This window comes from Bos grunniens, chromosome 16 (genome assembly GCF_055505025.1).
Source record: "Bos grunniens cultivar Pamir isolate PY7600 chromosome 16, Bosgru_T2T1.0, whole genome shotgun sequence".
NCBI classification, from domain to species: domain Eukaryota; kingdom Metazoa; phylum Chordata; class Mammalia; order Artiodactyla; family Bovidae; genus Bos; species Bos grunniens.
This window is the reverse complement of record NC_141180.1, coordinates 26100810-26122668: the sequence shown is the minus strand read 5'-3', so window position 1 is coordinate 26122668 and position 21859 is coordinate 26100810. Positions and strand designations below refer to the sequence as shown.

At 42.8% G+C, this 21859-nt stretch overlaps 3 protein-coding genes across 6 annotated transcripts in view; 1 reads left to right on the top strand and 2 right to left on the bottom strand.

Annotated features, from left to right (window-relative positions):
* AADACL3 (arylacetamide deacetylase like 3) overlaps window positions 1–1004 on the bottom strand; it is a 155403-nt gene extending 154399 nt beyond the window's left edge. For 2 of the 3 annotated variants that reach the window (XM_086343747.1, XM_086343749.1), the window contains exon 1: window positions 810–969. The gene's annotated coding sequence lies outside the window, so the exon portion shown is untranslated. Of the gene's footprint in view, window positions 1–809 lie in introns of all 3 variants that reach the window. The other variant, XM_086343751.1, reaches the window with a different exon arrangement.
* A 128-nt stretch (window positions 1005–1132) lies between these two features.
* Window positions 1133–11029, top strand: PRDX6 (peroxiredoxin 6). 2 transcript variants are annotated; one of them, XM_086343754.1, is made up of 5 exons: window positions 1133–1293; window positions 5350–5506; window positions 7361–7507; window positions 8499–8645; window positions 9942–11029. In XM_086343754.1, exons 1-5 carry the CDS (start codon window positions 1199–1201, stop codon window positions 10068–10070), a joined length of 675 nt encoding a protein of 224 aa, XP_086199880.1. In that variant the 5' UTR covers window positions 1133–1198; the 3' UTR covers window positions 10071–11029. The 2 variants fall into 2 exon arrangements, with proteins under 2 accessions (XP_086199880.1, XP_086199881.1); XM_086343755.1 differs by lacking the exon at window positions 8499–8645.
* Window positions 11030–14536: 3507 nt separating this feature from the next.
* Window positions 14537–21859, bottom strand: part of SLC9C2 (solute carrier family 9 member C2 (putative)) — a 99907-nt gene continuing 92584 nt past the window's right edge. Inside the window, exons 24-27 of the mRNA XM_086343756.1 lie at window positions 20339–20524; window positions 18593–18677; window positions 17124–17179; window positions 14537–15121 (exon numbers count right to left, since the gene is read on the bottom strand). Coding sequence (XP_086199882.1) covers window positions 17124–17179; window positions 18593–18677; window positions 20339–20524 — 327 coding nt within the window. The 3' untranslated portion in view covers window positions 14537–15121. The remainder of the gene's footprint in view (window positions 15122–17123; window positions 17180–18592; window positions 18678–20338; window positions 20525–21859) is intronic.

Here is a 21859-nt window from a genome sequence, read left to right as displayed (position 1 = left end):
TACTAAGATAGTTATGAAAACAGATGCACCTGCAATTGGTATTACTGGCCTGGAAGTTGAGGGTCTTATCCCTACGAAAGAGCCCTTGGCGCACTATGGCAGATGTTAACTACTTACAGTTTATCTACATTATCCTGGAGGCTTTCCCTGAGCAGACCATCCAGTCCAAGTAGCACCTGTTACCCTCCAGCACATGCTGTTGTCTAATATATTCCTGTTTAATGATGCCTCCCTCACTATAATGAAAGCTCCAAGAGAACAGTCATCTTGCGTAACTTGGGCTTGGCAGGTAGAAAGTTAAATAAATGAATCTAAACTTCCATTTCCTTGGGTGGCCGTGTTGACTTGCACACAGTAGATCACAAGTAGGTTTTTATATTTATGCTTAAATTTCAGGATAATTGTGTTGAATATCTTATGGTCCATAATGAATTCTGGGAGTGGAATAAAACTAAAAGTTTCGTCACATTCCCCCAAGCACGTGTTGACATGATTGCTGGAATTTTTGGGGCAACACAGAAAGCCACTTCCTCTGACGTAAGGTGGCCCACATGCCTGCGTCTTGCCACATCCTCTGATAACAGAATTCAGGATGGCTAGGCTGGCTGGGGCGGTCAAGATTCCAGACCCTCACGCTAAAAGAGCCGGGAGTGCAGGGGTCTCTGGACCCCTTCGGCCTGCAGTCGGCCGTGAAGAGGTGGGCAGGAGGGTCTCCGCGGATTCTGGCGGCTCCGTAGGGCGGCTGTCCGCCTAGGGGCGCCCCTTCCTATTGCGTTCCTTTTCCTTTACCTCCAAAGCCCAGAACGCACCTCCAAGCCTCCAAAGGGCAACGTCATTGAGTCCCCTGTCACATGGAAGGCGCGACAGTGTTTACAGGCTCCCGGCAGGGCAGAGGCCTGGCGGGGTGCTGGACTGGGCCCAGAACAATCCGCCCCGAGCCCTGCCTCGGATTCCCGCCGGTTCCAGACTCTCGCCCGGGTCGCCGCCGCTGCCGGACGCCAGACGCGGCCCCGCCCACCCTGCAAGGACCTGGCCCCGCCCATAGCTCCCGCCGCGACCCCGCCTATCTGGACTCGGCTTTGGTCCCGCCCCTGAAAGCCCTATTTATTCCGCCCCCAGCACCTACACCGCCAGAACCAGCAGGCTAGTGGCTGTCGGTACTGCACCTCCTCTTACTTCCCGCGTCACTGCTGCCGCCATGCCCGGAGGTCTCCTCCTCGGGGACGAGGCTCCCAACTTCGAGGCAAATACTACCATCGGCCGCATCCGTTTCCACGACTATCTGGGAGACTCGTAAGTGGCCACCTCGTCGCCCTGCCCTAGCCTCGGGTTACGCCCGAACTCACTCAGAGGTGCCTTCCCTTTTTCCTCCCTTCGGTCCTCCTCACCGCTCGGCCCCCAGCTCGTCGCCCGTCTCCTCCCCACACCGGTTCCTGCACGTGCGTCTCGTTGTCTGGCCGCTCCTTCGCGGCGGCGCTGCGGAGGGGCAGCGACCCTCCGGCCCACCCTGCACCGGCCACTTGATAGCCTCTCGCTTCTCGGCCCCCGCGTGGTTGGTCTGGCTCCCGGATGAGGAAGGGGGAGGGGAAACAAAATTGGGTTCCCGCGGGTCCCAGGAACGGGAGGCCAGTGCGGAGGAGAGTTTGTCCATTTACTTCCTGTTGGGTAAACTGTGCGAGTAGCATGGTCCAGCCGAGGCCCGGAGCGGGCAGGGGCCGGGCAGCATCGGCGGTCAGTTCCCGGGACTCGTGCCCAGGGTCGTACCTCCCTCCCTGCCTCCGTTCTGCAGTTCATTCCCAGGGGAAGGCGGGTAGCCAAGGCCAGTCAAAGGGCACTGCTGCTGGCTGAAGGTTTAGGAAGGGCCCAGCGTGTTATCTGAGGGTTCTGCTTGCTGCAGTGGTATTTGCAGGCTTCTCAGCACAAAAAAATTTAGACCACCAGCTGCCAAATTGGTGGCTGAAAGACTTTTTGTCCAGAGCCTCCCCCAGCTGCTAGAATTTGATTTGATAGCAGCTTTGGGAGGAACCCAGAACACTGTTTGCGGGTGTGTCCTTTATTCCAGAATTTACAGCACCCTGAGGGAAGGGCTTTCTGAGGTTGTTCAGTTTTGCAGTAACTGTGGATAGGTCATGGACACCAACGCCTCCCACTTTGAGGCCCTTTTGTTTCTCAGCAGAGTGCCTCTTACTGCCCCTCCCCCTTCTGCCTTGCTCCCAGCCGCACGCAGTCTTGCCAAACTGGTGACCCGTGATCTAGCCTGGCAATCATACTATTATGACTAGGAGTATATTGGTGGAACTGTGGTTTTACAGCTTCTGCATCAGCAAACGTCAAGATGATTAGATTTAATATGAAACATCCCAGCTGTGTCTAGTTATATTTCTGGGGTTCCAATGCCTGCACCCCTCCCCCCCCCGCCCCCCGACACACACACACACACACACACACAGCACCTGGGAGAGATTCTTACACACACACACACACACACACACACACAGCACCTGGGAGAGATTCTTAGGCCTAACCAACCTCTTCGAAGTGTGTTAGTTGCTCAGTTGTGTCTGACTTTTTGTGACCCCATGGATTGTAGCCTGTCAGGGAGAATCCATGGGATTCTCCAGGCAAGAATACTGGAGTGGGTATCCATTCCCTCCTGCAGGGGATCTTCCCAACCCAGGGATCAAACCCGGGTCTCCCATATTGCAGGTGGATTCTTTACCACCTAAGCCACTGGGGATTTTTTTCCAAGCACTGATTAAGGGAAAAGGTAAGTTCTTTGAAAGAGAGGACTAGGCTAGAAAAAGGATGAGAAATGGAACAGTCAGACCTTAAAAGCAGGCAAAGACTTCAGAAATACAGACCATGTCCGGTCTCATACTCAAGGATCTAGTTATTAGTATTTCTCCAAAACTCCATGGGATTTTCAAAGAATGTTTCTTCCCATTCTTACCTACAGCCCCCACCCACATAAAACAAAATCTTGCCAAAGCTCTTAGGTTGTATAGATTAAAGCTAAATATTATTATGAAGCATATTATTGTAGCAATAGTTATAAATGATGTCACCATTTAAGCTGACCCTAATTGTTTGGATTTTTTGTTGATCTGATTAAAAGTGGTACCTTCTCAGGGAATCAGCAGGAGGAAGATGAGAGAGAAAACTGCATCTATAAACAAATAATACACAAGTCTGCCTTGGGTCAAGTATGGGAGAGTACTATTTCCTGCCTTACCCCAAAAATAAGTTTGAGCCTTTTATAACACTATAATAAATGGATTGTGCCAAATAGAATTTTTCCCAACTCCATTCTTCATGTGATTTCAGTTCAGACTGTCAATTTTTGATCAGATGTGTTTTGAAGAAAAAAAATTACAATTTCAAACATTATGGGTACCTACCCTTCCCCTGGACAACTGGAAACAGCCAAGGGGTTTGGGAGCTTACTTAATGAGTTTATTGAGCCCAGTCACCATATATATGTGACAGAAGCAGCTTCTTCCCAGTACATCTTCACCAAACAAAATGTGGGTTTTTCCAGGGGGTTAGTGAGTTGGGACCATCTCCCTTAAAGGAGGAAACCTTTTTGTCTTTTGAAAATGAAGAAGGAAGGAAAGGGGATACTGTAATTGTATTCCTCTGAAGAGTAGCAGTAGGGAGACTTAGAAGGGAACAGGCCACAGTAAGACATTCTCAGGGGTTATTCTGTTCCTCGCCTGGAGCAAACTATAGAGTGTGGCTTCTGAAGGGGAGGATGTGAAGTGGCTTCAGACAAGTTTTCTTAACATGATTCAGCAAAACAGTCTCTTGACTCACAATGCAAAGAGAAGGCCTGATTTTTCTAACTAATCACCTCTTTAACAATACAAGAGGAACTGCCCTATTCATTTTTTTTCTCAACTTCTGGAGACTTTCCTTAAGTCTCATCAGACCCTTAAATAGATCCTTCACCATGGACTCTAAGGCCTAGATTGTACTCATAACTAGATTATTTTTATACATTTTAAATAAATCTTATTGCCCTTTATATATATATAAAAACATACCACACCCTCCCACAATCTTAAAAATATTACCTTTCTCTTCCCAGTCTTGCCACAGGGCCATCCATCCTTTTTATAAGAAAGTCTTTTCCTTTCCTGAAACCTTGGGAGCTGAGTGGCAGATGTAGGTGGGAATTAGGTACCCTGTCTCTGCTTTCTTATTTGTGCTTCAGGAAATTTGGCAGACTTCAAGGAGGACAGCGTGGCGTCTAGGCTACCGTGAGAAATCTACTAGTTTAAGGTCCCGCTTTAATGTTAAGTCAACTAGAGTGTGGAAACTGAGTGTTAGATTTTCAGTTGAAAGAATAGTTTCTGCTGCCCAGGAGAAGACAGTACTCCAAAGATTCTTGGTGACTTAGCTTGAAATGTGCTTAAAATTTATACAAGTTTAATCTTAGGCAATGATGATTTAGATAATACTATTACCCTAAGAATCTGTAGTTGTAGAAATCAACATTGAAGGCTATATTTTTTCTACCCACTTGGTCTAAAGGAAGAAGAAACTGCACGTGAAGAGATAGGTGAAAATCTTAAAATGCTGTTGTTTTGTCAGGGTACAAATATTGGGTGTCCTGTTTAGCAGGTTAGATCAGTAAACTAGTTTTACAAAAGTTTTTATATCTTCATGTAAAAGAAGCCGAGTGTCAGCTTTAACTTTACATATAAATAGAGGAGGTTACATGATGTGTTTATTATTTAAGTCAGGCATTGGTCTAGATTCAGGCATACTGGCTCATCCATTATTGGAGGTGAATGTCAGCATATCTGTGCTTAGAAAAAAATGTAGAAAGTGTAAGGAGGGGGAAGCTATTTTAGTAAGTATTTAGTTTGAATAGCACAGATTTTTTCAGCTGAAAAGGACTCAGGGTAGCTCTGGAGTTACTAAAGTAGGCAATACCCTGACAGTCTTTTTAAATATTTACCATATTGAATTTCATATATTTGATTGAATTGGGCATGAAACAGGTTTTTCTGGAGATAATTGAAAAGCATTCCTCAACAAAAAAGTTTAAACGTGATTGTCTTCATGCGTGCATGCTAAGTCACTTCAGCCGTATCCCAACTGGAGTGGGTTCCCATGCCCTCCTCCAGGGGATCTTCCTGACCCAGGGATGGAACCCACATCTCTTACATCTCTTGCTTTGGCAGGCGGGTTCTTTACCACTAGCACCACCTGGGAAGCCCAGTTGTCTTCATACGCATTCATTTTAAAAAGAAAGCCATTTTTGATCTAGGATTTGTGATTTTTCACTGTACGTGATGTTGGTGATCATCTCTTCATTCACTTGTGACCTTTTTTCCTTATCAGATGGGGTATTCTCTTCTCCCATCCTCGGGACTTTACCCCAGTGTGTACCACGGAGCTCGGCAGAGCAGCAAAGCTGGCACCAGAATTTGCCAAGAGAAATGTCAAGATGATTGCTCTTTCCATAGACAGTGTGGAAGACCATCTTGCATGGAGCAAGGTATTACCTGTTGGCAAAGCTTTGAGGTTACAGATCATGTTATACATTTTATAGAGTAGCTTGGCTTTTTTGAGGTGAAGGTGATACTTTCTTTGATACTAAATGATAGAGGGTAGGAATTAGCTTGATTTAGGATAGAATAAAGCCAAAGCATATGGTTCTTTGCTTTTCATGGGTGTAATGTAATGCCTGTCATGCAAATAGCAGGGTTGAGAGTTACTGCATAGCAGTCATTGAGACTACAGTGGCAGAAGGAAGAGTTTATAGCCAATGATATGATACTCTTTAAAGTATAGGAACACACCCAGGTTCATGTTTCCTGGTGAGCTTGTGCCTTAGAATTTTCAGAATTGTGATCACATTAAATAGGAAACAAGTCCCAACTTTACACCTGGTTATGTAGGAAACCTCAAGGTGCCTGCAGCATGAAACCATATCCGTTGTTATTTTAGTGGTGGTGACATGATAGACTGCTAGTGACAGAAGGAAGAAAGTTAAGCTAATAGAATTAAGAAACATGGTATAATTTGTTATCCATTTCAAAGTTCATGAATGCTACGTTTATCCTGTGGCGTCTCTGTGGCGAAATCCACAGAGGTTCTTAATCTGCGATGCCACCAACTCTTGTTTTACTTTCACGGCGCCACTGAATACATAGACCTTATTCCAGCATTAAGTCTTTTTCCTTACTTCCTAAAACTCTACCCAGATAAATTCTTCATTCTCCAGTCAATAGTTTATACTCAGACTTGCCTACATGTTTCATTAATATTGCTTCCTCTCCCTAGAATGCCTTCCTTTGCCTTGTGAAAATTGTATCCATCCTTCAAGGCCCAGGTCAAAGTCATACCCCGTCCTTAAACCGTTTCCTAGCTCAGCAGTCTTACACATGGGGAGGCTGGTGTACTTCAGCTTCTGCCTTTTGCATATTACCATCTTGCATTTGTTGCAGCTTCTTATGGAAATCATCTAACCAAATTAGAAGTTCCCTTAGAGGCACGAACTTTACTTATCTGTGTCCCACATGTACTTACCATAATGCTTAGCCCACCTCAAGTGCAATTTCAATGCCAGATCAAATAATAAAGCTAGATTTTTTTTTTTCCCCAAAAAAACTTCCCAGGATAGAAAAATGAATAAAGTTTTTTCACTAGGGGAGGAAGGCATAGAGCGGAAGCAAGTACATTGTCCTTCAATTCAGACTTGGAATGCTTTGCTTTTTATGTGGATTTCACCCTAGTATAAATTCACCTCTGCCTTTTTACCCATAAGAGATTTACCTTTGACTTGTTCCTGAAGTGAATATTCAACTCTCTATTCTTTTTGCTCTAAGATTTGTATTTCTTCTCATTTCTTAATATCTTTGTTTCAGTAGCTTAATGTCTGAGTCAGGGTGCTTTTGAGGCAGGGGTCAGATCAGTACCATATCTACAGAATTATCTTTGCCTGTGACATAATTTCTGGATGTGAACTCATTGTTACTGATGTTTTTTTTTTACAGTGTTTGGGTACCCAGAGGTACCTGAGATTGACGTCTTAACTCTGTATTATTCCACTTTTAGAGAGTTTAATGCTGCTTTCTCAAAGCATAAAAACACGCTGAATTTGAAGAGCCTTGGGCATGAAAAGGCTCTAGATTATAACCTAAGTACTATACCCTACTGTTATTTCTGTCAGTGAACAGTTGGGATAAGGAGTGTTCATTTATTAACTTTCTTATTAAAATTGTGTAGAGAAATTATTATGATTATGGTCCTCTCTTCCCTGTCTTACAAAATGATGGCTGTTAACTGATTGCATTTAGAGAATAAGACTGCTTTAGACTTCCCTTTTTCCCTTTCCCCTGCATTTCAGGATATCAATGCTTATAATGGTGAAGAGCCCACAGAAAAGTTACCTTTTCCCATCATTGATGATAAGAATCGGGACCTTGCCATCCAGTTGGGCATGCTGGACCCAGCAGAGAAAGATGAAAAGGGCATGCCTGTGACTGCTCGTGTGGTAAGTTGTGTACTACTAGATAATCTGACCAGGCAACATCTATCCGAGTAAATGCTTGGGGCAACTAAAGTAAATGAATGAGTATCTCCAGTTAGGAAATAAGTCTGTGCTGACACTCTCACTTTTTATCTAAATGCTATTTTAGTCTAATGCTAATTTAATCTAAATGTACAAAGTAAAAATTTCAGCTAACTTAGTAATAAACTGCTTAATTCACAGCTTTTGAAAATCTACATAAAAAGTTATCCTGTCATGTAGAATAGTGAAATCTTTTGCTATAGTTCTCCTGACAGCCCTCTTTAAAGCAGTGGATCATAGCCTTCTTAAGGCATCTCTTGTTTTGAATTCTTATTTGTTCTGTCCTTATCCACCAGAGAACAAACTTATTCCCACATCTGCAAAAATATACAAAATTTTGAGGACCAGTGTCAACTCCCATTGGGCTTCCCAAGTGGCTCAGTGGTAAAGAATCTGCATGCCAAAGCAGGAGATGTGGGTTTGATCCCTGGGTTGGGAAGATCCCCTGGAGTAGGAAATGGCAACCCACTCCAGTATTCTTGCCTGGGAAATCCCATGGACAGAGGAGCCTGGCAGGCTGTGGTCCATAGGTCACAAAAGAGTTGGACATAACTTAGCGAGTAAACAACACCATCAACTCCCATTAGTATTATTTTTATGATCATTTTCCATAGTTAACGTAGTAGCTTCCTGAGGCCTTTTCTGGATTCAGTTCACAAGTCAGTTTTTCTTACTGAGACAGCCAAAACCAAATATAATTCCCTTCAAGTTTAGAAATATAACAGAGAAGAAAATCATAACTATTCCAACTACCCAGTTTGTTTGGCATGTCTTTCTAGATACTTAGGGGCTTTTGTTATTTTGTTTTGTTATACCCTTGAACATTTTTAATGACTAAAGAGCCTTATAAGAGGCTTTAATATCAAAAACACTCAGAGAGTTCTTCCTGTTTATGTGTCTGTGTACTTCTCAGGTGTTTATTTTTGGTCCTGATAAGAAACTGAAACTGTCCATCCTCTACCCAGCTACCACTGGCAGGAACTTTGATGAGATTCTCAGAGTAATTCTCTCTCTCCAGCTGACGGCAGAAAAGAGGGTGGCCACCCCGGTTGACTGGAAGGTAAAGATCCTAAAAGGGCAGAAACCCATCTTGCCTAGAGGGCCTATGGGGCCATCTGAATGGCTCCCTTTAGGGTGTTATCTAGGGCTCTGTTTCTGGCATGCAGATATATTGAGAGGATTTTTCCTCCTGGCTGAGTTTAGGATTTACCGCGAGGCCATTTTTCAGTGTCTTTAACACCTTTTATACAAAATACAAACTCCCTATATTTCTAACTTTTAGGTTATTTGGACAGATTAACTGGTTAGAATGATTCCTTTTCCTAAATAAAAGGATTAAAAAAAAAAAAAACTTGAACTCTTCCCTGATGGCAAATATTTATAGCAGAACTTAGTTTGACCACTTAAGTCGTGGGTATAAAACTATTTGGTGTATTAATGTCTTGAAACATTTCTCTTAAGCTCCAGTCTTTTAAACCTATGTAGAATTCTCTGAAACCTGTTCATGAATTTTTAATCTCTATTATTCCGGCAATATGTAGGACATGGATAATACCACAAGAGTTTCTTAACGTCACTACATTGTTTAATCCGATAACCTGAATACCTGGTCTTGTTATTTTGTTTCTTCTGACTGGGAAACCATTGAAATTCTGTGTCCATTCATTGAACCTATGTTTACTGAGCCCAGACAGTGGGCACTGGGATTTAGCAGTGAACAATCAGTGTAAAGTCCCTGCCCTCACAAAATTTACATTCCAGTGGGTAAAGACCAACAGTAAAGTTTACAGTATCTTAGGTGACAGTGTATGACAGAGAGTAATCATGCAAAGGTGGGGAGAAGGGGAGCAGAGGTGGGAGGAGTTGCTTTTATATTTGGCTGTCAAGGAAGGAAGGCTCTTCTCTGAAGAGACCTTTGGGGAGGACGTAAAGAAAGCAAGAGACCAAGTCATGCATCTTTAGGAGGGAAGAGCCCTGCAGGCTTAAAGGACCAGCTAAGGAGTTTTCCTAAAAGTGAGCTTGGCACGTTCAAGGAACAGGAGAGCCAACATGCCTGGAAAAGCAGCAGCAGGAGGTAAAGGTAGGGACCAAGGGTGAAAGAGGAAGCTAGGTTCAGTCCCACAGGGTAGTGGAAAGGACTTACTTAGAATAAATTTTAAAATGCAGCAGCAAACCGTTACTGGGTTTAAAGCAGGACTATTTCTTATTAAGGTGGGGAAATACTTCTCTTCCCAAAAGTGTCAAAGATCAATTTGTGAAAGCAAAATTCCTTAGGGGGAGAGAGCAAAGCAAAGGAGATTTGATTATTCTCATCATGAAAGACTGAACTTCACCATTCTCAATGTCTTTTCAATAGAATGGGGACAGCGTGATGGTCCTTCCAACCATCCCTGAAGAGGAAGCCAAAAAACTTTTCCCTAAAGGAGTCTTCACCAAAGAGCTCCCATCTGGCAAGAAATACCTCCGCTACACACCCCAGCCATAGGCTCGCCATGGAGTTGGTTCTGGAGCTGCCCACTTAGCACCATGAGCCAGAGGATGCCAGCTGTCCATCATGTTTCCCCGCAGCAGTCCATTAAAAACATTCTGGTGTGATCACAGCCAAGGTCTTTAGGTTGCTATACTACTGGCTTATTAAATGAAAACAGCACTAAAAATTTCTTGGGATCCTTTGTGCCTTCAGCAGCTTTCTCCTCTGTTCGTATATCTTCACACTCTCTGCTGACTTTCTTCGAAATATGGGACTTACTTGGATCTCTGCAGGGTTTATGACCAAGAGGTGGTATCAGTTTACGGTTGAAAAAGCCTGCTTTGCTCCATCATACTGTGTTGACCAAAATGTTCATTTGGCTTTTTAAAACCTGAATGAACGTTTTGGCCAAGCCAATAGAATGACTATCAGGTTTGGGTTGTTTTTTTTTTTCTGTTCTAATCAAATCCTCTGTTACCCATTTTGGGAAGGAATAGAACTTGGGGTTCAACTTCCTCTGTACATATCTACGTGTGTAACCTAAGAACTTAGAGTAACCCGCAAGTTCTTCAGTATTCCATGTTTTGATCACAACTGGGAGAAAAAACCTTTTCAATTCAGTACTTTTCTAGTAGATAAGTGAAAGATGAGCCTGGGGAGAGAATCTTTAAATATTTTGCTATCAAGAACATTTTTCAATAAATTTCTGTTGAAAGCAAGAAGCTACAGAAAAGGCTCCACTTGCCTGCCGGAGAGGTGGAGCAGAAGGCATGAGCAACATGACTGTGCCAGGTGCCTTTTGGAGAATTTCTGGCTGTCAGTCTGTTCGACGATGATGGGCATGCCCACCGTGGGAAGAGGGAAGAGGATGACTGAAAATGTTTTATTATCTATTCTTGCAGTGGGGGAGGGAGATATTTTTCTGATTTTTGCTTCTTAGGGATCAGCAAATAAATCCTTTGTCAAAAACGTGATCAGAGGATTCTGTTGTCACATTTTGAAGTACTAGTTCAGACTCATGTCCTGAAGGCAAGACGTCTCCTCGCTAGGACTGACACTGATGCTTCTCTCCAAAGATAGGTGTATAAAAGTTCATGTAATGAAAATGGAGGAGCTGCTGATGAAAATGTGATCCTGCCACATCTCCAGGCCTACTTTGCACCTTTGTATTAACTGGGCCCTGTGGAATCTCTGACCCCTGCAACAAAGAGCTCCTCTAACCTAATACCTTAACAGGGGTGCTGGATTTAAGTATACCAATCTTGAGGGTGATGGGACATATTTTGCTTTTCTGGAAAGAGTATGCTGCCGCTAAGTTGCTTCAGTCTTGTCCAACTCTGTGTGACCCCATAGACGGCAGCCCACCAGGCTCCACTGCCCCTGGGATTCTTCAGGCAAGAACACTGGAGTGGGTTGCCATTTCCTTCTCCAATGCATGAAAGTGAAGTCGCTCAGTCGTGTCCGACTCTTCGTGACCCCATGGACTACAGCCTTCAGGCTCCTCCATCCATGGGATTTTCCAGGCAAGAGTACTGGAGTGGGTTGCCATTGCCTTCTCTGGAAAGAGTATGAAGGATTCCCAACTCAAGAGTCTCTCAGACTTAGTATACTGTCCTAGGTTTAGAAAGAAGGGTCCCATACCTGGTATAATCTCTTGCATGTAGCCCTCTATACTTTTATTAAGTAGAATAACGTAAAATCTGATCCCTGGTGCCGTGTTTTAGAGAAGTCATTACTTTTTCATTTCCTTGATTTCACCACATGTAAAATTTGGGTGATGCTAAGAAGATGTTGAGAAGGAAGGTGAAAATTCCAAGTCATATCCTTGGTAATGCTGGTCTGAGAGATTTAACTGGGCTGGCATCTTGCTGTCACCTTTTCTCCAAGTCACTGTGGTTTGTACATAAAGAACCAAGACTATCTGGTGCTCTTTAGCACATCTCTTCTGAGTAACCCCTGGCTCCTCAAATCTTGTCACCTCCCTGCTAGGTTCCCCACTGCTCTCTTCCCTTGGCTATTCACCTTCAGTCCTGCCTCTCAGAGAGGGTCTGGCTTAAGTCTAAATCTCCAACATTGATTATTCACACACGAGTCTTACCTTTACTGATTGATGGGACATTGGCCATTAAGTTTATAAATTCAAAATCGAATTCATCAATTATTCCCCCAATAAATACATTGCCCCTCTTATCACTCAGGCATCCAAACCTTGATGTTTTGTTTAGCTATATCTACCCTACCCACATAGATTATGTCCATATAAAAATGCTGAAAAACTCAAGGAAAAGGGAGGTCATGTACCCACAAATTAACTTCTGGTTCTATCACGAAGCAGCCATGAGGCCATGGGAGTGTGAGAGTAGTCTCCAAATGTAAAATGTTACATAATGAATGTATGTTGAGGGGGTAGCAGTGATTATAAGTCCTTTTTTTTTATTTTTTAACTTGGCATGGGAAGGAGAATTCCCCTTTCCAGAATTGTTGCTCTCAACTTTATAGGGAGAATAGATTTAATAAGATTTAATAAGTCCAATAATTTATTAAGTGAAAATGAATTATATGGCTGTTGTGGCTATGAGAGAAGCTTAGGAATTTAAGAGGCAGTCTACTGGGTGCCTTCTCAAAGAATCAGCAAATGCTTTGGCTAGAAGAGATAGCCATCTAAGATTCGGAGTGACTTGAGGTTGCTGGGTGGTCTTGCCAAAAGTCTGACCTTACCTCCAACCATTCCCCTGAGGGTAAGAATCCTCATTGAGAGGCTCAGGAAGGGGTAAGGAGCTAGAATGGCTGGGTCTAAAGGGGCATAACAAGATGCCACTTGGATGCAGTGAACTGGCACAGTTCACAGTTTGATTTGACCTCCACCGCTTTGGGCAATGCAAATTGAGGAAATACAACTTTGATTCAAACTTAAAGGATGCGTTAACTAGTTAAAAAGGCATTGCCACTTTGTCAGTGATTGGTTCAGCAATGAGCACTGAGACACAAATAGAGGATCATGAGTTTCTACAAGAATTCTTTCTCAAACAAGAGCAACTAGAAGCCGTTTTTCTCTCACACACTGAATATAAACAAAAAAACATGAGATACTGATTGCTGCTGCAGCTAACTTACAACCTGGGAGCAGGGATCCAGCCATAGAATGAGGCTGTAAAGGTCAACAGCCAAGTTGAGAGAAAGGAAAACATCTGACCTTTCATGATCTTCACTGAGTCTAACAAGTGTGAACCCATCCTACCTCTGGACTATTATAACACAAAATAATAAATTACCAGATTTCCTTGGTGGCTCAGTGGTAAAGAATCTTGTCTGCCAATGCGGAAGACATTCATTTGATCCCTGATTCGGGAAGATCCCGCATGCCACAGAGCAACTAAGCCCGTGTGCCACAACTATTGAGCCTGTGCTCCAGAGCCCAGGAGCTGCAACTACTGAGCCCACGTTGTTGCCACAGCAACTGAAGCCTGGGCTCCAGAAGAGAAGCCACCGCAGTGAGAAGCCCACACACCGCAACTAGAGAGCAGTCCCCACTCTCCGCAACTAGAGAAAAGCCTGTGCACTATGAAGACTCAGCACAGACAAAAATAAGGAAAATTTTTTTAAGTAATAAAAATAAATCACCTTAGTGTTTAAGCATTTTTGAGTTGGGTTTTCTGGTACGAGGACAAAAGCGTCCTAACTGATACACATAGAATTAAGTGTTCTCTAGTTATTTCAAATAACATGATAATGTGCCTCATAAGATTGTAGAGCAGGCGTCTGTTTTTTTGCTACTTCTTTACCCCCTATCTTGTGGAACTCAAGCTTCAATATGCATTAAACCACATGAGGAGTGTGTTAAAATAAGCTGGCCAGGGCCCTTCCCCCAGACGTGGGTTCCACAAGTGGCCAGAAGTTCTCCATCTGTCACCACTCAGGTGATCGTGATGCAGTATACAGCAGACGCTGCAGTTCACCATAGCCATTTCCCCTTATTCTTCATGAAAAATACCCAGATTGTATTAAGGGTGGCAAGTTGAGGTGCCAGTTAAAATTCATCCTAAGATGATAGGTGGGTGTGGTCATGTGACTGTTGGCCTGTGGTGGGGTCTCTTCCTGAAAGTGCCTTGCCTCACTGAAAAGCAAATGGGATGACTGAGTTACAGATGTCATTTTGTCACCCTGAGGATAAAAGTCACAGGCCAAGGATGAAAGACAGGGAGTCTGAAAGGAAACCGGGTCTGTGATAACTTAGCAGACAGTCGCGGCTGCAGGACTGCTGTTCGGTGTGGCTGCACCTAACGTTTGTTGACACATAAGTGCTCCATGAGCCACTCTGAGAAATACTGCCCTGTTCTAGGTATCTGGAGGGGCTTGACTTTTTCTCTTGTGTTTTCTTCTATTCTTTCTTCTATTATGGTTTTCCCTGGAGTAGAGAATCGTGTATTCTTTTAAAATCTTGTTGAAATGAAAAGGAATAATGGACCCTAAATATTAAACAATCATCATAAAATTCAATTTTATTTGACTTTTTTAAGTAAAATGAAAAGTGATATTAAATAGTTCTATGCAATGTAAGATTGTTAATTTCTCCTAAACTGCTTTTAATAACTATGGAACGTGGTTCCATTTTTCAGTATTTACTAGATTGAGGATTTACTAGATTTTACTCTGTAAAATGTTAGGGAGGCACTAGTTGTAGCAATAACACAAGTCAAAATTATAGTTCTTATGCTTTAGATAGTAGTGGGTTAATTGTACAATGCTTCTGATAACTTCTACTCTATCATAGGTTGCTCTCAGCTGGATGCAGGATTTCATTTGCTAAACCGTAAGTTTAAGGTATCTGAAGGATTTTGAACATCTCAAATATAAATGCAACTACTTAAAATTAGAGCTTTTGCAGCAGTCCATCAAAATTGTTTGTAAAATAAACGCAGAGGTAAATTGCTTTAGCAGTTTGTGAGTAAACTTGCCAGGTAATGTTTCAGCACTTGAGTCAGGATATTAGCTCCGTCTCTAAACTGACTCCACGAATCATGTAAGCGCCATTAAAGTCCTTTTCTAAAATGGGATCCAGTTTCCAACTATAAAAGAAAGTCAAAAGTAAAATATGAGACTATGAGCATTTCAGAAAAAAAGAAAAACAGTAAGTGCAATCGGAAAACCTACTGAAAAGTTTCCATTTAATTATCTGGAACACTCCCTTTAGAAGAGCTTACATATTAAAGACTTTGAGTAATTAAGTAGGTGTGCATCGCTATCCCAACAAGCATTATCTTGTAAAGAGATACATTCACTTAGTTACAGTAGTGTATCAAAGTTCACTTAAAGAGAAATGTGAGGAGAGCTGAATTCCTGTTAACTTTGTGACTGATTGCAAGGTAAACTGGAAACTTTTCTCCTAAATTGTAATGAGAATTTTTTAAATAAGGGGACCTGGAAGAGACTGGAAAGCGACAAGCCAAATTGCTAGATGCCTAATGAGGTGTCACATTTGTGAAATAGATCCCTTTAAGAAAGACAGAGGATGACCTAGGAAGACTGCCTACAAGGAATTCAGTTGCTTTGTTTAGAGGAACCAATAACCATCAGTTTGGTCAATGCAACTTTCCTTTCCCCAACAGACACACTGCAGACCACCCTGATTGTCATAAATGATAGTCATAGGCCCAGAATTTCTATTAAAAGTTTCTTAGGGTGGTGATCTGGTTGGGGGTGTGATCGTCAAGGGACTTACGAAGCTGCATTTCCACAGCACATCATTTTTTCATAGAAGACATGTTTTTTTGGAGTGACTTGGCAACTGCGGGAGGGAGGGTGCTAAAGGCTCCTGAAGCCCATTCTTGGCACCACTGCTGTTGCTACATGGCCCACTCCTGCGTTTGCCCACCGTCCTGTTGCTCTGTCATAGCTGTCTTCTCCAATCCACTCCGCTCAGCAGTGGGCTCTGGCCCAAGTGAACTCTCTTAGGGGCCCTCACAGAGATCCCTTGAGTAACAAGCTTTGCCGGCTACCCTGCTCCCCACCAGACTTGCCTCCATATTGTCCTTGCCCAGTGTGACCAGCCCTCTCCCTCCCTAACTCTAGGCACAGTTTCCAGCACTTCTCAGACTTTTCTAAATTAGTTCTGATTGATGAGGACACTAGGAAAAAATGTCATCAGGGCAACACCTAAGTGACTCTCCCTAATAAAATATTTGGAGGCCTCTTGTTTTATCTTAAATTCATGCAAATTTGTCATCCTACTCCATAGTATGTTTATTTCAATATACATTTTAAATAACCTAATAGTAAAATGAGTTAATGTCTCCCTTTGAAAGATTGTCAAATAAAATTGAAACCCTAGGAAAATGCCCATGATCAACCTGTGCTCTATACACCCACACCAGAGACCTACAGATCCATGGGAATACACACTCCAGAGAGAAACATCCATAATTAAATGCTAGTGTCTCACTGTATGATGGATGGGCCTCCTCATCCCTGATCCCAGATCCCTGATCCCTACTTTGAACTAAATATCAGGGGAGGACTTCCCCGGTGGTTAAGAATTTGCCTGCCAATGATCCCTGAGTTCAGGAAGATTCCACATGCCAAGGGACAACTAAGCCTGTGTGCCACAACTACGTGAGCCTGCGTTCTAGAGCGTAGGAGCTGCAACCATTGAAGCCTGCATGCCTGGCACCTGGGCTCTGCAACAAGAGAAGCCACTGCAATGAGAAGCCCGCACACCACAATGACAGTAGTCCCTGCTTGCCAGAACTTGAGAAAGGTCACAGATAGCAATGAAGACCTAGTGCAGCCAGAATTAATTTTTTTAAAGTAAATAAATAACAGGGAAGGGAATTAGGAGGGGAAAAATTGGGAGAGGGAATCATGGCAAAATTACGATTTTCAAAAATATTCTATAATTTTAACTGTTAAGTAATTCAGGTGAACTCTAATCCCAATTTTCCCGTATTAAAGTGTTGCCACTAAGAGTTTTTTTTCTCGCCACCTACATGTTGCTACTTGACTTCACAATTTATTTTCACTGTGTAGTTTAATAGTCACAATAAGAAAAATCCAAAGTGTCAAGTTAATTACCTAATCTTTTTTCTTCCACTGGTAGTTTCTCTTAGTCATTCCAAGACCAGTGTTGCCTGAGCCAATTCAAAATAAACGCATAAAAGAGAAAAATTACATTAGGAATTTCAGAGTACTGGTAGCAAGAGGATATTCTGAAATCTCAGTTTACTTCCTCCCTGTAAGTCTCCCCATTCAAATGGGCTTTTTACATTTTTCCCTCAAGGAGATTTGTGATCTAGGCTCCCAAAAATCCAATACAAGGGCTGGCAAATCCAAATGAGAACAGGCAGGTCACACAGACCGCGTGGTTTGGATATAACACAAGAGGGAGGGTGTGCACTGTGGCAAACCACAGAGCACCTGCTTCCTGTGTAGGAGCCAGTGATGCTCAGCTCTATCTGGTTGTTGCCACACATAGATAAAAGGACTGAGTGTTCAAAGACTTTCCAATTTTTTTTTTTAAGAAAAGCTCAAAATTTGTTTTTTTTTAAATGTGAAATTTCTGGATGTTTATACTTCACAATTTTAAAAGAAAACACAGATGTAAGCCAAATACAGTGTACTGGCTGGATCAAGTCCATGGGACTGCCACTTGTGACTTTCATCCCAGACTCATTGGGGAATGCAGATAATATATTTCCCTCACTCTAAAAGTTCCGCCAACTCAATAGCCCTTGGGGTGCCCTATGAGGGCTGACACTAGACCCTGAGCTCCCAGCCTTGCCATATACTCCTGTGCTCCAGGAGTGCTGTGAAAGCAGCAGAGCAGCAGACCTAAAGACACTGTGAAGGCTAAATTAGAGGAGCAAATCAAGGATGCTTGTGTTTTCAAGCTGAAGTAGCTGGGGAAATGGTGACCCTGGGCTTGGTAAGGCAGGATGCTAAGCACTGAACGAAAGATCTTGAATGCATTTTCCCTACAGCAAGGCCTTCCTAGAAAGTCTTCTTTACAGTATGCTTAGCACCATGATATAAGCAAATGGGCACTCATATGCACTTAGTGACAATAATTCTGTAGTGACTATCAAAGTCACCTCAAAGCAAGTCATCTGAGTTTTGGTTGTGACCATGGCTTGGACTATTCCATGAGCATGGGTTAGAGTCTATATTCTCTTTGGTCATTGAGAGAAAACCGGGTCCCACACCTGGGCCTGCTGTGTGAGTCTATTCCCCCACCCCCACTCCTGCTCTGTCTCCCAGCAGCACTATGGGGCTCCAGCCTATAGGATCAGAGTAAAGGTAGCAGCTGCTACCCCCAACAGGGTTGTGGAAGGAGACACACGAGAGAGTCAGAGCCACCTGGACTTCAGTGTCTGAAAGTCTCTGAAATGTGACCTCCCAGAAGCAGTGTGGCAGCCAGGATGGAGAATGGAGACAGATGACAAACGCACACAGCGCCCTCAAATCATTTTTTAGAATACAATGAAGCTCACGTATCAAAATTCTTTCTCAGTGGTTTGCCTACCACTAAAGAGCTACCCCCTTACCCATGACCTTGGCATTGCCATCATTTTTGTCAGGCGCAGGTGCTTGGATAACCAACAGCTTGCTTAAATCTGAAGTTCCCTGCACCTAAAGGAGAAAAGTCAAAATCAGTCAAAAGAGCATTCTCTGACCTCTAAACTGGCTGCCTCCTAGCCTTTCCAAAGAATATAAAAAAATAAGCCAAAACATAGAACTAACCTCCAACCTAAGCTCTATCTTTTTCATTTCAAATCCTTTTTTACCTTGTTTCAAAGAGTCTTGGATAGGTGGGGGATGGGTAGGTGGATGGATGGAAGGATGGAAGAACGGACGAATGAATGGATTCTTACATGGCTCACTATGTGAAAAAGTAAGTGATCGAAAATGTAAAATAATTTTAAGAAGTCTTGGACCAGAAAATTATCTTTTGCATTTTTATAAATATCAGAAATGAAGTTTCTACACCTTACTTGCAACCAATTTGGAAAATGGAATCCCCAGCATCCACTGAGTTACTTTTATTCCCACATTGACATTCAAGGGCTCAGGCCCTAGCCTTCCCAGATAGGAAAAAAATAAGCGTTTTTCCCTGAGCTTTTGCCCAACGGCCACAAAATCTGCCCTCCCAGAATGCAAGCAGCATACGTAAGTCACATATAACTATCATTTCTAGATATTACCACATTTTATCCCATTTAATCCCCACAAGAACCTTATGAGATGGCTGCTGCTATTATCCTCATCTTAGTAAGAGGAACCTGAGGGTCAGATGGCATCTTTCTAGGTGCCTAGCCTCACACACCTCGTGGGCACAGGCATCAGGTCTTAAATCCAAGTATGCCTGCCTCCAAACTCTGGTGTCTTAACAAAACTATGGGGATTGCTCCCGTGGTCCCCTACCCCTTATTTCAAAGTTAAAGTGATTTTTCACTTCCTATTAAAAAAAAAAAAAATTGTAATTACCTTCACCTTTTGAACTGTTGAGGGGTTGACAAAATAAGTGTGTTAGGAAAGTGGCAAATGCACTCTTTAGGAGCTTAACCAACTTTTCTAGGACTCGAGTTTTCATTAAATTAACGACCTTTCTCAGCCTGAACAAGCAGAAAGGGTCTCTCCCCAAGAGGAGAAACTTGTTACCAAAATAAAGAGATGTTAACTCTTCTCACAGCCTTTTAGTCCTCCTCATACTTAGGCTCTGTCCTCACATCACTGTGAGGTCTAACAGCAAGTGGCTTCACCCATTAGGGACCTGGCTTCTATTCTTCCCATTCCCTGTTACTTTCCCCTTCCTTAGAGGCATGGAATGATGGGGTTTAGGGTCCTCTATTGAGTTGTGCCCCTAGGCCCTAATGTGGCAACAAAGTGACATGACCCTGACGCATCTCCCTTCTTATCGACCAGTGCAGATACTTCCAGAACCATCCTAGCAAGCAGTGTCACTGCCTGGCACACAAACTAGGAAAAATGCTCCCCATCCTTCTCTAGGGAGGCACAGCCCATGCCAGGGCAAAGAGCTTGACAAGCAGAGAGTAGGCAGATTCCTGCCCCACTGGACCCTCAGGTACACTCTCATGCAGGGCACAACTTGCACAACACAGCACCCAAGCCCTGGGGACATTTTGACTGTTTTGTTAAGGGCACGTGAGAATTATAGGGTCTTTCTAGGTTTAGAGAAACCTAAATTTCTTTAAGGTGGTTAGTTGAGTTTTTAAAGTCACTTACGGGGCACCAGGAAAAGCAGAAGACTCTTAAGAAATGACCCTCCTTACCTGTTCACAGGTTTTAGGTAAAATGCAAGGTGCAAAATATGGTACCTCCGTCTTGGTATCAATAACACTGCCATACACAAGAATAACAAATTTCATGTTCACATTATCAATAATCATTTCATTATAGCTTGATAAAGTCTCCACATATGCATGATTGAGCATCACACACTTCTGAAACTTTAGGTCCTACAATAAAATTAGATTTTTTTCTATAAATCATATAAAATAACACATGATATCAAGAAGAAGGCATATTCCACATGGAAAGATGTTCAACATTGTTAATCATCAGGGAAATGAGAATGGCTATCATCAAAAAGACAAGTAACAAGTATTGGCAAGGATGTAGAGAAAAGGGGGAATCTTTTGTGGACTGTAAACTGGTGCAGCCACTATGTAAAATAGGAAGTTCCTCAAAAAATTAAAAATTAAACTACCATATGATCTACAGTCTCACTCCTGGGCATATATCCAGAGAAAAGATACATGCATCCCAATGTTCACTGGACCATTATTCACAATAGCCAAGGCATGGAAACAACCTAAATGTCCAACAACAGAGAAATAGATAGAGAAGATGTGATACATATATCAGATCAGATTAGATCATTGGCTCAGTCATGTCGGACTCTTCGCGACCCCATGAATCGCAGCATGCCAGGCCTCCCTGTCCATCACCAACTCCCAGAGTTCACTCAGACTCACGTCCATCGAGTCAGTGATGCCATCCAGCCATCTCATCCTCTGCCGTCCCCTTCTCCTCTTGCCCCCAATCCCTCCCAACATCAGAGTCTTTTCCAATGAGTCAGCTCTTCACATGAGGTGGCCAAAGTACTGGAGTTTCAGCTTTAGCATCAGTCCTTCCAAAGAAATCCCAGGGCTGATCTCCTTCAGAATGGACTGGTTGGATCTCCTTGTAGTCCAAGGGACTCTCAAGAGTCTTCTCCAACACCACAGTTCAAAAGCATCAATTCTTCGGCGCTCAGCCTTCTTCACAGTCCAACTCTCACATCCATACATGACCACAGGAAAAACCATAGCCTTGACTAGATGAACCTTTGTTGGCAAAGTAATGTCTCTGCTTTTGAATATGCTATCTAGGTTGGTCATAACTCTCCTTCCAAGGAGTAAGCGTCTTTTAATTTCATGGCTGCAGTGACCATCTGCAGTGATTTTGGAGCCCAGAAAAATAAAGTCTGACACTGTTTCCACTGTTTCCCCATCTATTTCCCATGAAGTGATGGTACATATATACAATAGAGTATTACTCAGTCATAAAATAGAATGAAGTAATGCCATTTGCAGCAACATGGATGGATGGACCTAGAGATTGTCATACTAAGTGAAAGAAGCCAGACATTGACAAACAGGTGACATCATTTATTATGTGGAATCTTAAAAAATGATACAAATGAACACATATACAAACTTATGATTATCAAAGAGTGAGGGAGGGATAATCACATACACACTACTATATATAAAATAGATAGCCAACAAGTATGTACTATATCGGAGAAG